Source organism: Anastrepha ludens, chromosome X (genome assembly GCF_028408465.1).
Source record: "Anastrepha ludens isolate Willacy chromosome X, idAnaLude1.1, whole genome shotgun sequence".
NCBI classification, from domain to species: Eukaryota; Metazoa; Arthropoda; class Insecta; order Diptera; family Tephritidae; genus Anastrepha; species Anastrepha ludens.
In genome coordinates this window covers 14,988,983-15,007,089 of record NC_071503.1, presented here as the reverse complement: position 1 = coordinate 15,007,089, position 18,107 = coordinate 14,988,983, and the positions used below count along the sequence as shown (strand labels likewise).

The following is an 18,107-nucleotide window of genomic DNA, read 5'->3' as shown; positions in this document are numbered from 1 at the left end:
CATGAAGGCTTACTCCACAAAATAAAAAGAATGCTATCTTTTGACTACTATCTCATCATAAAAAGCTATCTAACCGACCGAAGCTTCTATATTAAATATGACAATCAATGTTCAGGTATTCATCAAATAACTGCTGGAGTTCCGCAAGGAAGCGTTCTTGGCCCTCTACTATATGTTTTATTCACCGCAGATATACCACCTCCTGACGAAACTAATTCTTCAATTGCTACGTTCGCAGACGGTACAATACTATTAGCGTCAGACAAAAGCTTAATTATCGCTACTGAAAAACTGCAGCGATACACAAACGCAGTTAACCCTAGAACACACACCCGGGTACAAATGTATCCACTTCAACTTTGAAGTGTTGTAGCTTTTGAACCGCTATACCTCTATACCGCTTACTTCGGATCTAGGAAGATTATTTAGTTTTGAGTTCAAATTCAAAATTTGAACCAGATCGGACTATTGGTTCAGGAGCTACAGCCTTCCCAACACATTATATACGTAAACACACACCCGGGATACGTTTGTACCCCAATAGTAAAAATCCTCATAATAATCAAAAAAAAAACATTTTTTATATTATGTTTTTATTTGAAAAATTAAAAATATTCATTTCACACATTACATTATTGACTTTCATTATAAAAATTATAAAAATGCATCTTATATCTAAGGAAAATCATGGCAAATAGAGCAATTTGTTGATGTGACCGAATGTTCAAGACACATTGGCTTCTTACATTTGGCGCACAGCTTTCTGGTTTTTCTACGGCGTTTTTCCTCTTGTGCGTAACATAAATAGCAAGATCCGGACACAGGTTTTGGCGTGCGCGCTGCGGCAGATGTTGATGCTGCTGTTGACACCATTGATTCCAGCGGTCGGTTGAAATATGCTTCAATAGCAATTTTAGTCGAAAAATTTCGCGTCACTTGACGATTTATGGCTCTGGCTTTAATAATGGGCATACACAATGCTTCAGCCAAGCTGCGCAGGATCTGCTTACGCTTGTTGTTTGTTCTCCAAGGCAACATAGGGTTATTCAAATCGTAGACAATGTAGGCTGCAAGAGCGGTAATGTCCAACATGTTGAAGAACATCGCTAGTGGCCATCGTTTTGTTTGTCTTTGTGTTGGATATTCCGCAAACATTTGGTCCATTCGATCAACACCACCTTTGGTACGATTATAATATTCAATTATTTGAGGTTTCCCACTGTCAGCTATTTCAGCATCATTATGCATGGTCGAAAGCAAAATTACTGCTTTATTTTTTTTTGGGGACATAAGAGCACATTGTCACATTATTTTTGAAGCCAAATGTCGTTGAACCAATTGTCCTATTTTTGTTCTGCTTCATTTCTTAAGGAATATATGATTTTTTTTTGCGCAAAGTTCCAACGATCGTGAGTTTCCAGGTGAGAAGCAGTTCTGCAACTGGCAAGGTCGTAAAAAAATTGTCCATTGTAATGTTTCGGCCACTTCCTTGGTATTTGGCAGACAAATCCTTCACCACTAGTTCGCCTTGGTTCGTTTCCCTACCAGTTTCTGCTTGGCCAGTATATATTGGTCCATGCAGTGGATATGCATTTGTGGCATCGCAAATCCACCAAACCTTGACACCATATTTAGCAGGTTTTGACGGTATGTACTGCGTAAACCGTGTGCGTCCACGGTAAGGAAATAATTGTTCATCAATCGTCAAGCATGAGCTGGGCTTGTAATGTGCAGCAAGATTATTGTTCATCATCGTCCACAACTCACTGATCGGTGCTGCTTTATCAGTTAGTAAGCGTGTTGCACGAGTGTTTTTATCGTCAAATCTTAGGAACCGCAATATCGAACAGAAACGGTTGACTCCCATTTTGGCGCGATATGAAGGATAGTTTTTGACGCTCCATAAATCTCGAACATGTTCTCTATTGCTATGGTTCGCACCAGTCATAATAAGTATGCCAAAAAATGCATACAGCTCTGTTATTGACACAGGCGTCCCTGATTTAGGAGTTGTGTTTGGATGCGCATTGTTGTAAGCATTATAAGTTTCTTTTGCTAACTTAATTGTGTGGCGCATTATTATATCAGCCATTTCAACGTTCATGAAACATTTGAATGTTTGCTCTATTGACAACATTTCAGTGCATCTAGCTGGTCCAGAACGTTCTCTTATAATATTTTGTCTGAGTACCTGACGACTTACATTTGGTTCTTTCATCCACTCAGTACCATCACGTGCAACAAATTTTTCGCCACTAGCAGGTAATTCATTATTTTCTTCTACTTCTTCTTCTTCATCGTCTTCTTCATCATCCTCATAGTCCGCATAATCAGGTAATACTTCTGCGGCACTTTGCGAAACTTCATCATCGTCATCAGCCATTTCAATGTCATTGAATTGAATTTCTTCTTCATCTTCTGAGTCAAAGTCATAGGGAGCGTCATCGTCACAAATTTCATCAAATAAAGATTGTATATATGATTCTCGCTGTTCCTCAGTTAGCCTGCATAATAAAAAAAATTAGTATATGTTTACATTGTTGCTTATTTTAAATTTTTTACCTTCTATATGCTGCACTTGATAAATATTCGTTTCTTCTTGAAGTCATTTCGTATCCAGTTATTTATAGTTTCAGTTATATTTATTTTCACTTCTTACACTTTTGAGCACCAAAACAATAACGAAAATATCAACAGGCAGCATTTATAACAACACCTTGTGTGAAAACAACCCTTGCAGCTGCATATAAAATACAAAAACCAGTTATACCAGTGTATTTGCTACCTACGTACCCATACCTTGGGCGACCTTTTTGCACATATCTTTTGAACCAGGTAGAATATTTCAATGAAATAAAAACCAAAATGTGTATTCGTTGTTACTCTACAAGTATATTATTATAAATTATATTATTTTGTTTTGCATTTATCAGGACAACAACAAAAACAAAAATCCACTGTTGCATGTCCTGACTTTATTTGCCCATATCGCTGGAACCAGTAGGAATATTCGAATGAAACAAAAGACAAAATACTTTTTATATATTAAAATATACATTTCAAAAAAAAAAATCATAGAAATCGGTTGAATAAGCATTAAAAAAACCGCAAAATAAGGTCCCGGGTACAAACGTATCCCGGGTGTGTGTTTACGTGATATTTTCTGGGTGTGTGTTCTAGGGTTAAGGAATGGTTTGATAACTGGTGCCTAAAAATAAATGAAGACAAAACCGTACAGGTTATATTTACTAACAAAACAAAATTTACCGCAGTTCCAATTAAAATAAATGATAAAGCAATTACAATAGAATCAACTACTAAATATCTGGGAATTCACTTGGACTCCAAACTAAATTGGAATCACCACATAAAGCAAAAGGTCAAACAAATAAAAGAAACACTTCGACAACTTCATTGGTTAGTCTGCTCCAAATCCAGACTTACTATACCGAACAAGCTGTTAGTGTACAAAATTATGATTCAACCAATCTGGCTACATGGATTACAGGTGTGGGGAACGGCTAAAAAAACTCATATAGAAAAAATCCAAAGACAGCAATCAAAGATTCTTCGAATTTTGACCATGTCTGACAGGTACACGAAAAATGATGACATCCACAGGACTTTTAATATAGCAAGAGTAGACGAAGAAATCAAAAAGATAACAACAAGGCACTTTGAAAAAATACACACACACAGTAATGCAGAAATCAACAAACTTCTTGAAAGGGAAAGAAACGGGAAAAGGCGTTTAAAGAGAACCCGACCAAGCGACCTAGTATGATAAATGCTAAAAAACCATAAATATGTAAAAAAAATAATTAAAAATAGTTGTAAAAGGTAATCATGTAAAGTGAAACTTGTATTGTATAACACAGTGCGACATCAAAAATCAAACCGCACCGGACCCTTTTTTTCTGAAAATATACCTATTCAATAGCAAAACCCTCGCTGGGTTTTTACAAGTTAGCTCGATTTTTTTTTTATTGCGTTTTGAAGTTTTCTATTTTCATGAGATTTTGGAGTTTTACCTGTACGCTAAATTTGACTTATAAATGGACCTTTGATTGATTTAATTGATTTATTTTGTCATAGCTTGATGCAGAAATTTCGTACATGTACAAATAAACTTATTTTGAGAAGAACCTATATCTCAATACGCAATTTTGAATACCAAAATTTCGAAAAATTGTATGTTTTTACCATTTTTTACTGTAATTATGAAAATAATTTTATACGTAACCACCCGTTATACACATTTTCAGATTTTTCTATTTTTGCTAGTATTTTTTCCAGATACGGTTTTCCAATGAATATTGGATGTAACAAAATGTGATCGTGAGTAGTGAAAAGCAAGATTGGTCTCACAAGACTTTTAGCCTGTTAAGTACATAGAAAAGTGGCTAGCGCACATTCCAAAATAAAAAGTATAAAGAAGGTTGTAGTCTGTCTTATCAGGAAATGTTTGTTTTAGAAATTCCAAAATTTGTTCCCAACGATTTTACCTGTTCTAAGATCGCAGCAGTCTTGCGAGATCAGGTTCGTGCATAACAACTCCTAAAACACATTTGACGCGCTAAATATTTTGTGAACAATATGGTTTTTGTTAACATATTTGAATTTATTAATTTCATTTACGTGAATTTTTTATGAATTAAGAAAATAAAAAATGTACAATTGTCCTGCAAATATTAACGTTTTCTGCTATTGTTGTGGACGTTTCACAACAGAGTATAAAAAAATTATTTTTATGAAGAAAAATCTTGTTAAAAATTTATTTTTTTAGAAAATAACAAACTTAAAGTTCAGTTTTATGTTTTTATCTTATAAATGACTTTTTTAGTACATTTTGCAACATTTTTGATAGAAGAAATAGTGAGAAATTTTAATTATTTTCATAATTACAGTAAAAAATGGTAAAAACATACAATTTTTCGAAATTTTGGTATTGAAAATTGCGTATTGAGATATAGGTTCTTCTCAAAATAAGTTTATTTGTACATGTACGAAATTTCTGCATCAAGCTATGACAAAATAAATCGATTAAATCAATCAAAGGTCCATTTATAAGTCAAATTTAGCGTACAGGTAAAACTCCAAAATCTCATGAAAATAGAAAACTTCAAAACGCAATAAAAAAAAAATCGAGCTAACTTGTAAAAACCCAGCGAGGGTTTTGCTATTGAATAGGTATATTTTCAGAAAAAAAGGGTCCGGTGTGGTTTGATTTTGATGACCCCAAAATTGTCGCACAGTGTAATTGTACAATATATTATTTAATTGCTATTATTTCGTTTATTTTAATTTTATCGCTTTTGACACTGGCCATAAAGCGATTTATATAAATCCTGACCAAATTGTTAAACAACATACTTAATGTCAAAGGACAGATGCATAAAATAAATGGGGAATAAATAAAAAAAAAAGGTCCCCATCCTTAAGAGCTGATTCCGATTAACAAAAAACTATTTTGTTTTCCACATATAAAAATAAAATAAATAAAATAAATTTACCGGGTTGCAAAGCATGAATACCAGTGCTCTTATTCACTGATGTACAGGGTGAACGATATGAAGTATTACCTATTCAAAACACCATAACTTTTTGGTGGGAAATTAGTTTTTATTGATTTCAAAGACAAGATTGTTCAAAATAGATTACAATTTTATCATATGTATATTCACTTTAGCTCGATATGACCATCTTTTGCCTTGACTATACTTCAAACGGTCAAAAAGGAGTTGCATGATGCACGTATGTGATCTTGGGGTATTTTGGCCCATTCTCGTATTATCGCTTTTTTCAGCGTATCCATACTGGCATATTTTTTAGTCCTCACCTTGCTCTCCAAAATGGACCAGATGGAATAGGTTAGGTTAGGTTATGGAGGTAGTCGGTCTGCACGACCAACTCACTTAGACCTTACAGGTCCTTTGTGATACCACTGTGCTACACGGGAACTTCATTTATCTTCCTTCGTGGAACCATTTCGTGGCTCTTATGAAGCGTAGTATTGATGCCAACCCCACGCCAGACAGTTCTGTAAGAGAATTAAAAAAGTATTTACCTAGACAACCTGCTCTGATTTTAGCTAGGGCTGGACAATTGCAAAGGAAGTGCTCAACTGTTTCTTCCTCTTCCTCATCTCTGCAACTTCTGCAATATTCATGGGAGAAAACTCCTAGTCTCGAGGAATGCCTGCCAAATAGCCAGTGACCGGTTAAACAAGCCACGACGTTCGAGATATTGTCTATTGAGAGACTAAGCAATTCCTTTGTTCTTTTCTTGTTTATTTGCGGCCATAGTAGCCTAGCTGTTAGACACGTATCTTCATTTCTCCATGACCTATTGGCCTCTTGGATAAAGTGGTTTTTCATTATTAGTTTACTCGTGGCCATGGGTATTCCAATGGTACTTTTATCACTCAGCAGTTGGAGAGCGGTACCCTTTCTGGCTAGCTCTTCTGCTTTACAGTTTCCCTCAATATCTCTATGTCCCGGAACCCAAATAAGGCTGACTTTGAATACGTCACTAATATCATTTAGAGCTGCCCGGCATTCCTGTGCAACCTTCGATCTTAGTAAAGCCGCATTCATTGATTTGATGGCCGCCTGGCTATCCGAGAATATATTTATAATCGTTTTTGTTACGGCGTGCGTATTTAGGTATTTAGATATGGAATAGTCCATCGGATTTGCGTCTGGCGAATTCGAAAGCTATTGTGTGGACCAAATGAAGTGTGGAACATGATTTTTGAACCATTCTTGGTTCACACGAGCTTTATGAAAAGGTGCCGAGTCCTGTTGGACGTCCATGGTCTACGACCGAAATGTTTGCGTGTTCACGGCACTAAAGGAGCTTCTAAAACATTTTCCCGATAATAAGTCGCATTCACTTTGACACCAGGCTCGATAAGTAAACACGATCGTTTTGAGTGTGTATGAAATGCTCAATTGGGAAATTTTTTTCATCAGGAAACCCAATGTTAGGAAATTCGCTACGTACGTGCCATCGCAACAACTCAATTGCTCTTTCAAACCGAACTTTTTTTTGCTGGGGTGAAAGATCGTGTGCTTTTTGGAACTTGTAAGCCTTGACCTTGAGCTCATTTTTCAATATGCGTCGAATTCTGTCTTGCGATATTTTCAGTTCTTTGGCCATTTTTCTTCCACTTCGACGTGGATTTCGTTCAAGTCGAGCCTTCACTTTCCGAACCATTTCTGGCGTTGTTGCGGTTTTTTTTGGTCCACCTCCATAGCGTTTTGCAATGCTACCAGTATCATTGAAACGTTTTATTGTGCGATACACAAGCATTTTATTCACTTTGAGGTGACTGAGCTCAGGAACAATGGCTGGTTGTGATTTTCCAGCCAAATATAACTCAATGACACTATTACGTTTGAATTCCATCACAGAAAAAAAAAATTCATCAAAACTAAGACGCTTTTGATGGCTTGTAAACAATATATTGAACTGTCATTAGAACAATTTTGACGTTGATGTCATGAACTGTTTTACAGATACAAGCAGTGTGAAGCTGTCATATCGTTCACCCTGTACAGCAAGCCAGAGCTGTAGATATAATGGCGCACTGCCCCAGGCTGTCAAAGAAAGGAGGGCCCAGTGACCTTAGTCGTCTAGCTGCCAAACCCGGACATTTACAGAGAGAATGTTCAACAGTCAGAGTATACTTGCCATTAAATCCTAGTTGAAATTTGTGGAGAGCATAGAGTAATATCTCTTGTAGAGGAAGAGTGTGTTGAAAAGTGGGTTGGCAAACCATTATTAATTATGGTCAAATTATGATTTACTGCGAAATTTTCAGTAAATATAACCCTTTTGTTTGTTTTGGGGGCGCCCCTAAGTGGGAGCCACTCATTTAAATCTTCTGCTCACAAGATAGGTGCTGGGAGTTGGAGAAATGAGATCCTCAGCCCAGTTTCGTTCAAACCTTGAGAAGGTGGAATATATGTATTTGCTATACGTAGTGTATGATTTAATTTTATTTTTAAAGTTATTGTAGATAAGGCAGATGTTATATTTATTACCTCGCGCGGAATGGACCTTTTTAAGAGTATACCGACCCCTAGAAACATAACCATTATATTATATCGGATTGTTGGGTGGTATAGGAATCTGTGTCTTTTGAATACCGATTACATATGGAGTTTTCTCTTTGATAAGCAACTGAAGCTCATGGTAATTATTGACATAACCGTTTATGTTCCATTGAACTATTTTTAACGCCATTATATAATAAAAGAGAAACAGACGTGGATGTTTGTTTAAATTTTAGCATCTATGTGTGTATATGAGGTTTTGGATATTTGTTATATATATCGCACTTGTTACGTTAAAGCGTAACAACTCAAAATCTGAACATTTTCAGAAGAGACGAAAACTGTTTCCGTAAATATTAATAATATATTACAAGGAAAATAATATGTAATTGCACGAAAATATCATTAAAAACAATATAATGGTTGTTTCATTATTATTTGTTTAGTAGTTGCGCTAAAATAACAAATTTTTGAGTTGTTACTCTTTTCCTGAAATTTTTTATACACTTAGTGGTATATTTTAAACAAACCGTTTGGTTGTAAACAGGCACAATTCAAAATGTTACACTTTATGTGACACAAATTTCTTCAAACACTTGGAGACAACTAAAAATGTAACTCTTTAGTTGAGACAGAAGAAGTCATTCTGAAAACAAAGAGAGAGTCATAACGGTTGTTTTAATGAAAGACTAGACAAACCACTGAACGATTTTTACAGTGGGTAGAGATGACCACTGTACATTGTTTTCTTGCAAAAAACTAAAATTTGGAAATTTTGAGTTGTTACGCTTTAACGTAACAAGTGCGATACGGTGCTCGCAGTTATCAACGTAAACGCAGGCCCGTGCGAGCTGACACGATGAAACTAATGACAGCCCCATGTAAATCAATTCTCACCACCCTTCCGTTCCGTGGTATCGTAGATTTTTTCGTAGCATTTTGGAATATTTGCGTAGAATCGTGTGAGCTGATTGCTCTCTCACCACACAGTGTTTTGCCAAACAGTACAATTCGTAATCATATACAAAATAAACTTGGACAAATTTTAATTTTATTAAAATAACTTAAAAACAATGTTAAATAAGGTTAATTATAGATAAATAAACTATTTGCATTTGGTGGGTTTTGACTTTGGCTTATTATACAATACAATACAATGAAAAATTGTAACTGATAACGCGGATGTCTTTTTTTCCGCGATGAAGCCCGTGAAAAGGGAACTCTCATGAGTACTGCTATACCTGCATAGCAGTATGCACGACTTGAAGCCTCATAGCTACACCTACGTACGAAATACCTCTCCATTCTTCCCGCGCAACTGGCCAAAAAGGAATTACCTCACGGAGCTGGTTAGCTCATAGGCTGCTAGTTATTTCGCCTACCAACGTTATGCCCGTTATGTTTTACGTTACGTTACGTTATGTTTACGATATGTTTTACATGCGCGCTGATTCGCTTCAGGTTTTCACCAGATTTTAGCATAAGATCTGTTATGTTATCTCCGTTTAATATGCTACAGGTTTCGGGAGCATAGCGTGTGCATTGAAACAAGGCGCGATCAGCGTCTTCTTCCCTCTCCTTGCAGATTGGGCAGTTTGGTAAACTTTCATGGCCGAATCTATGGAGGTATTTTCGAAACACCCCGTGACCTGAAAGGAATTGGGTTGGATGGAAGTTTGTTTCCCCATGGTTCCTTTCTAACCACGTCGCAAGAATGGATATTAGCTCATGCGTCCATCTACCTTTCGATGATCTGTTCCACCGGTCTTGCCAGTAGGCGATCGAACGACGCCTTTCTTCTTCTGCAATAGTTTTACAACTTGCTCTACCGTCGGGCTCGGAAAGCCTTAAATACACTATCCGCATTTCTTTTGCCAAAATGTCTACAAGGACTAGACCGGCTATAACGAAGGAAGCATCGTCCGAAATTGTACGGAAGCCGCGGATAGTCCGCAAAGTGCTTAGCCGATAGACGGCTTTCAGTTTTTTTGTGTAGCTACTTATGTTCAGTGCGTCAGCCCAGTTCGGTGTGGCATATAAGAGAACCGAGCTGACTACTCTGCTATATAGGAATCTCTTGCTGTGGCTAGGTCCGCTGTTGTTTGGCATTATTGACGATCGACAGGTCTGTAGACTGGATGGCTTCTTTGCAGCATATTCCAGATGCGTTTTCAAGCATGTCAATCATCACTCCTAGGTATTTAATAGCGGGTTGTGAGCTAATAGTTACTGTCCCAACATTTACATATATAGTTTCTTATATCTTTCTGCTGCTTATTAGGACTACATCGGTGTTATGCTCAGCTAATTCAAACTTGATAGACCTTAGCTAAGCATTTGGCTCAATTATGTGGATTTGCTTTACTATCGCGATGTCATCCGCGAATCCAATGACTTTAGTTCTAGGTGGCATATCTAGTATTTGGACCCCGTTATACATTAAGTTCCATAGCAGAGGAACGAGAACTGATCCCTGACGGACCCCTGCTGTCGCGATATACTCTTCAGCGCCTTTGTCGCTTCTAAACCGCAGATTACGGTCCGTGAAATAGCTCTCAATTATTCGGATAACATAACTAGGCGAACCTATTTTTGCGAAGGTTTCCAGTATACGTTGCCAGCTAGATGTATTAAAAGCGTTTCGAACGTCCAGGGTTACCACATCACAGTATTCTTTTTTCCCGCCGCACCATCTGTTGCCATCAGTGGCTTCTGTCGCATTTGATGGCATCCACTGTTGAACGGGATTTCCTGAAGCCAAACTGGTATGTGGATAGAATACCTTTATCCCGAAAGATGACAATCTGTTGCAAGTAATGCTCTCGAGAATTTTTCCCATTGTGTCTAGAAGACATATTGGTCGGTAAGACTCGGGTTACCCAGGCTTTATGTTGCCCTTGGGTAAAAGCATAAGGTTTTGCTTCTTCCACCTCTTCGGAAAAGTGCCGTTGTTAAGGCAGGTTTGGAATACTGCTAGAAATATCTCTGGATGTTTGGCAATCGCTAATTTCAGGGCTCTATTTTGTATACCATATGGATCTGGAGCTTTCTAAGACTTTATTTTATTACACGCCTTTTGAAGTTCTTGCTCGGTGACACGCGGGATCACCTTTTTTCAGATCTTTGAGGAAAAAGAGTAGTAACAATTTTGCGCAGCCTTATTGGGCAAGTAATTTGGGGTGTGTGCACGCTTTTCAGTTTGGATAATACCACCCGGTACGCGGTGCCGCAGGGGTTAATATCAGCTTCCTCACAAAGCTTCCTGAAACTTTCTTGCTTGCTAAATTTAAAGGCTTTTTTTAGCGCTTACCTTGCTGATCTAAGATTTTGAACATTTTCAACAAAGTCAGGTCTCCTTCTACTGCGCTGCATCTTGTGTCTAGCGTAGAGGCATTGAGATCTTAGTGATTTAATGCTTTCGTTCCACCAGTAGCATGGGTATATGTGTTGGTGCGGTAATCGCCTGGGCATGGAGGCATCGCAAGCATCTCTTAGACCTTCTACTAGGATTTTCGTCCTATTGTCGGCAGAACTAGCAGGGAGTTGAAGTTGCTCAATCATATATTAATAAAGCTTCGCTATCCAGCTTCTCGTCCTTCCACTTTGGACCTGTCGGCTTGGGTGCAATTTTAAGCCTTCTTTCAGTGATGTCCATTATGGTAGCTTGATGGTCACTGTGGGCGTAACCCTCGCTCACCCTCCATTTGATCTTTTGAGCAAGGAAATCACTTTCCAGGGCAATATCTATGACTGACCCCATTCCCATTTATTAATAGCCTGTTTGGCCTTTTGGGTCTCTTTTTACCAGTGTCCACTCATTTGTTGGCTTCGGCTGGACTGGGTGAGAAGAAGCTGGTATATGAACTTTCCCCAACGGCTGCATTTTTCTCACTGCTTCTGCTTTTTCCGTTTTACTTCTCGGAGAATCCTGAATGGCAGCCTTTGGCGTGTAGTCCCTGTTGTATTTCTTGGGCTGGGCGACGTTTGTGTACTATTCTCATGGCAGGGTATCCCACTTGAGTTGCAACGACACTTTTCTGCGGCAACCGGTTGGAAGAGGTATTTTATGCAACCTAATGTCCCTCATAGGTTGCTGGATGGTGCGGCGTTTTCCATGTTCACGAGGGCTATTACTTGTTCCCAAAGCTTGCTTAACGAGTTTTTCGTTTCCAGATCTTGTTTCTGCGCTGATCTGTTACTGGGTGAGCCAGCACCCGAATGAGCCAGGCGTGAGCTTTTCCTGAAGGGATCTGTGTCCTCCGAGGCAAGCTTGTTTTGTTTTTCTTTATTGTTTAGATCAATGGTTTCGGTTATTTATTTTGTGTTTAGTTACTCCATATTTTAGTTCAAACTCACCAGCTCAAAGCGTACATTTCAGAAGTGGGTTTCCAGCATGCCATTAAGTTAAAACCTTACTGGGCTCGATTCTAACATGTTAAATAACTTTATGACAACTTTGGTTATCAAATAAATGTATTATTATGTTCTACTAATAACATATATATCTTCTTTAGGTAACAGTTTAGTTAATTGCAACTTCTTCCACTTTTCCTAATGGGTTGTCGTGCATGATTCCTACATTTAATCGTATGTACGTATGTACGTGTGTGTTAACAAAGCAATGTTGTTGTTGTTGTTGTTGAGGTGGTTGAACATTTCTGAGCTGAAAATGCTCCTAATTAGTGACCAGCACCGTTTTACTACCACTATCTCGTGTGAAGATGATGTTGTTATTTTTTTTTTTTTTTTTTTTTTTTTTTTTTGTTTCCAAGTCAGATCCATTTAGTGAGGTCCAAGTATAGCAGCAAATCCTTTATCTCTATGTCTGAGATTTCTTTAATTTGCTGTAAGAAAGGCTTACCGAAGGATCGGAGCCGTGCCCTGGCTAGTCCCGGACATTCACATAAATAGTGGAACAGACTCTCCTTCGCCCCTTCCGATTGACAGCTTCTACAGATAGGATTGAAGGGTAGATTGAGTCTAGCTGTATGATCCCCTACTTTCCAAAGTCCTGTAAGGGTTGCAGTGATACGTGAAATGTTTGGCCGAGAACATCCTAGGAGGTCATTCGTCCTTTGGATTTTGTATGACGGCCATGTGTTTTTTGTTGTAATACATGTAGGTATTTGCTTCCATCTTCTTTCGGCTAAAGCATGATAGTATGAAGCAATGGATGCTTTTAGTGTGTTCAGTGGGGTGGAGACTGCCACCGCCTCTGCTATGTCTATTGTCGAGCCCTTTCTTGCTAGCTCATCCGCTATCTCATTGCCCCGTATGTTCCTATGACCGGGATGAAATGTAGTTGGAGTCTAAGGCCTTAATAGCTGCTTGACTGTCTGAGAAGATAGCTACTCTTGCACCAACTTCCTTGTAGAGTTCTAGGGATTTGCATGCTTCTCTGATCGCTAAAAGTTCTGCCTGGAACACGGTGGCATAATCAGGAAGACGAATTGACTGAGATAGGTTGACTGGCTCCGAATGGAAGCCAGCTCCCACACCACCGTTCATCTTAGAACCATCGGTATAAATTTCGATATCGTGTCTTCCAATCACCTCTCCTTTGCTCCATTCGGCTTTCGGTGGAAAACGTACCGTAAAGCCTTTCTTGAAGCTAAGGTCGGGGACTGTGTAGCCTGATCCGTTTGTGAGCAGCGGAGGTCCCTGTAGGAGGATCTTACTGTGACCGTACGGCCTTGTTGTCCAGTTTCCTATGTCTCTGAGTCTCACCGCGCTGCAAGTAGCTATTGTTTTAATGTGTAACCTTCTGCTCAAATATGAACGAGACGTTATCAATAAAACGGTCCGCGGATGACATATGGCAAAAATCATTTTTTTGTTTTTTGGTAAGACTGTTATAAGCTCACATGGCAAATTTCAGCGTGATATGTCACATAGTTTGTTTTCTGTGCTACTGTAAACAAGTCAAGCTCGAGTGTGGAAAATTTTGAGTTGTGACCCTTTTGTATTTAGGGTGCGATATAATAACGCCATCAGCCTGCATAGATTGTGTATGGTATTTTTACCTACAACAACTTCAGCGACTTAAGCGGTATACATGCTTCGCTACGCACGCATATGAACACGGTCAAGTGTTAAGAGTAACGACCTAGTTTTGAAATTCAAATTTGAAAAAGTCGAGCCAAGGAGCACCAGGAGATTTGGTGGCTCCTTAAACACTCAGGCTAAAAACCCATTGTACTTAAAGCTCTGCAAAGAGGGTAGATAGTCAAGGAGGGAAAGAGAAAAGTATCAGAGAAAGAGATGGGAAAGAATAGAGACAAAGAGAGAGATAGTTAGTCCTGTGAGAATTTTAGAGAACGAATATTACTCATTCTCAAGACATCGGAGCACAAAACTCGTAGCCGTGATCTAGCAAAAGAAGGACACTCACAGAGAAAGTGGTCAGTGCTATCCGCCTCCTCTAAGCCTGACAGGCACATTGGCTCCTCAATGATTCCAATGGTGGTTATATGCTGACCCCATGGGTTGTGTCCTGTAATCATACCGACCATCAACCATCTTTCCTTCCAAGTTCTAGTAGAGAGTTCGACAGTTTTCTGTTCGGGCTTGTCACAAAATAGTTTGCAGTTCTGCAGCGTTCTAGACCGTACCATCTCTCTTTATGTAGATTGCCTACATAATCGCAGATCCAGTTCATGATTCCTGCGAAACTGATTCCGATTATTGGCTCTGGCCCTTGTGGGGGAACCGCATATCATCGGCAATTTTGTTTCCTTGAACACCGGAGTGTCCTGGAACCCATGTAAGTACAAGCCTGTCCTGTTTTGCCAAAGAATTAAGCTTCTTCTTACATTCTTGAAAAATCTTTGAGGTTTGCTTCGCATTCTCCAGGACCTTCAGTGCAGCCTGACTGTCACTGAAAACTCCAATCTGTTTCCCGCTCCATCTCCTCTCGATTATCCATTCGACTACTTTCAGGATGGCAAAACCTTCTGTTTGAAAAACAGTTGTCATTTCCCCCATGGCATAGTGATATTTATTACCATCGTTTAAGTACCATCCGGGTCAAGACCCTATTTCATTCTTGGACCTATCGGTAAAGAAAATATCCGTCAAACCTCCCTGCATGCATTCTGGATTGCTCCACTCAAATTTCCTTCCAAATGAAACTGCGGGTATTAGGTCGTCTTTAGTAAGTGATGATTGATCTGATTAGTGCTGTGTATATCCGTAGGACCACAGCAGGTTTCATACCCCAGGTGTTACCAAAGGCTCTACGGCATTGCTGAAAAATCCTCAGTGCGCAATTCACCTTCAGTGAAACGTGTATCTCCCGAGTCAGCTTCTTATCCGAGATTACTCCTAGATATTTAACTTCATCGGAAAGATCAAGTGTCACACCTTTCAGTGTTGGAAGACTGAGTCCATCCAATTTCCGTTTTCTCGTAAACAAGACTATGGTTGTTTTGTTCGGATTAACGGAAAGACTTTGTCTCATGCACCAGTCATCGATTTTGTCCAGAATCCTCTGCACTTTGCCTCCTTAAGGATTAATCCAATGTTAGCGCACAGACATCGTCCGCATATGTTTGGGCATGAAAACCGAGTTCCTACATCTCCGCTAGTAGATAGTCTACGACGAAGCACCACAGCAGCGGAGAAAGAACACCCCGTTGGGGACATCCTTGCTTGGTCCTGACGGTGATTAGTTCGTCACTGTTCTCACCAGCGGCTAAAAGCCTCTCAGAGAGCTTGGAATGTATCCATTTTACGATGATTTGATTAACTCCGTGTCGTTCGGCAGAAGAACATATTGAGCCGAAAGTGGCAATATCAAAAGCCCCCTCAATGTCCCCGAACACGACCATTGTGTATTCGCCAGCCTCCAGCCCGGCTTCAATCTTGCCAACAAGATCGTGTAAGGCTGATTCACATGAGTTTCCACTCTGGTAAGCATAGCGATTTTTACTAAGTGGACTTCTCGGCAATACAGAGAGAGTTCTACTACCCGGAAAATGAGTTTCGAGTAGAGCATTAATGCTGAAAACAGTGAAGCCCGCACGGAATGCATGCCCTTACCGTGCACAAAACTGAGCAAAACTATTTCCCGTAGATAACAGCTGTTCTAGTTGGTTACATACATACAAACAATATTTACAAAATACATCAGTGACAAAATGGACGAAGAAGTCATCGAAATTTGCGAGTTATTTCTGAATTTATTTGAACTATATATTTTATATAAAAAAATAAAGGACCAAAAAAAGTGCAGAAGGTATAAAGTTCGCCCATTAAATAGGAATTGGGGCACAAGTGGTTATCAAATCCAAGTGTTCCGCCGAATGAAAACATTGGAGCCTGATGAATTGTTTTCACACACAAGGATGTCCCCCGCCTGTGTATGAGCTGCTTTTAAAATTAGTGAACAGTTCCTTGAGGAAGCCAAAACAGCGGATTGGTCCTGCGGGAAGACTATCTTTAGTTTTGCTGTATGCATATTGAGAAAGCGAGGCTTCAAGTCGATTAATATTTATTTCTTGTTGGTTGTTTAGATATTTGTCACAAGGTGTATCTGTGAAGAGCATTGCATGGAGTTATAAGTTAGGTGCAACGACTGTGCGCGAAATAATACAGGAAACTTGTGAAGTTATCTGGCGGCTACTTTCTCCAGTTTACGTTAGCGAACCTACAAAATCCCAGTACAGGGATATTGCGGAGGATTTTTTTGATATGTGGAACATTCCAAATTGTGTTGGTGCAATCGATGGCAAGCATGTTGCAATCAAATGTCCAGCCAAGTATTACAACTACAAAAAATTCTTTAGCATCGTTCTGATGGCCGTTTGTGATGCCAAGTATACTTTCACTGCAGTAAGCATCGGGAGTTATGGTAGTCAGAGTGACGGAGGTAATAAAATTTAAATGTAATAAGTTATTTCACCTAATACATATGTATATTTTACAGACATTTTTCAACTTTCATCGTTTGGACAGAACTTGATGCAAAATACTTTGCCACTACCGCCTCCCGCGCGTATATCTATGGAATCGCCCCAACCATTACCACATTTTTTCGTTGGTGATGCTGCATTCCCATTGAGAACAAACTTGATGCGTCCATATCCCGGTTTTAACTTACCAAGAACCAAGCGGATTTTTAATTATCGCCTTTCAAGGGCGCGTAGAGTAATAAAGAACAGCTTTGGAATATTAACGGCGCGATGGAGAATTCTTCGCACCACGATTGAATGTGACCCTAAAAATTGCGAAAAAATAGTGCTGGCCTGCATTGTTTTACACAATTTTATAATTTTAAACGATCACAATCGTTGGTATTGCCCTGAAAATTATGTTGATCGACAAGAACCAGGCAACATCGTTCATTGTGGGGAATGGCGACGAGAAATTAATAGTGAATTGTCATTACCACGTATACGGACTACAATTCGGAGAGCCTCAACAAATGCATTTAATATCCGCGATAGGCTTGCTGATTATTTCATAAATGAAGGAGCTTTACCATACCAAGATGACATAGACCTTTCCATTGGCGGACCCTAAATATAAAATTGAAAGACATGTGAAGTGAAACAAATATAAATATATTATAATGAATTATTTTATTATTTATGTTTATTTATTTATGAATTTTATTTACGAACTTTTAGTTATGCAATTTATATACATAAATATACTTACAAATATAAAGTCCAACTGTAAATTTATGCAGTTAAAAATATTTGGAAATATTTTCATTCATCAAGTAGTTCTTTTATTATTTCAAAGTACAAAGTTTATATATTTACAAAATCACAGTATTCATATTCCACATTCTTTCTTTTCGTATGCTATAAAATTCATAGATTCTTAAAAATAAACTTAAAAAAATGAAATAAAAGATAAAAATAAAAAAAAATTCAACGAATTATAAAGCTAAATTAAAAAAAATTCAAACTAAGATAAAAATACAAAAAAAATTCAAACTAAAAAAAACCCTCATTCCGGCTCCTGCTCTATTTTAAATATAACCTCGAGGATTCCTTGCATGGGCCGGGCTTGCTTTGCTGCACTCATTTTGGCAACCAT

General features: G+C 38.5%; 1 protein-coding gene across 1 annotated transcript; it reads left to right on the top strand.

Annotated features, from left to right (window-relative positions):
- Window positions 1-13,874: 13,874 nt before the first annotated feature.
- On the top strand, window positions 13,875-17,584 carry LOC128869289 (uncharacterized). The gene is made up of 2 exons (XM_054111821.1): window positions 13,875-16,929; window positions 16,987-17,584. The coding sequence occupies exons 1-2, from the start codon at window positions 16,752-16,754 to the stop codon at window positions 17,580-17,582; spliced, it is 774 nt and encodes a 257-aa protein (XP_053967796.1). The 5' UTR covers window positions 13,875-16,751; the 3' UTR covers window positions 17,583-17,584.
- Window positions 17,585-18,107: the final 523 nt, after the last annotated feature.

Excerpts from the sequence above, each read along its gene's own strand:
- LOC128869289 (XM_054111821.1), top strand. The coding sequence starts at position 16,752 with ATGTGGAACATTCCAAATTGTGTTGGTGCAATCGATGGCAAGCATGTT. Across the intron at positions 16,930-16,986 it reads TGGTAGTCAGAGTGACGGAG|ACATTTTTCAACTTTCATCG; the intron begins GTAATAAAATTT and ends TATATTTTACAG.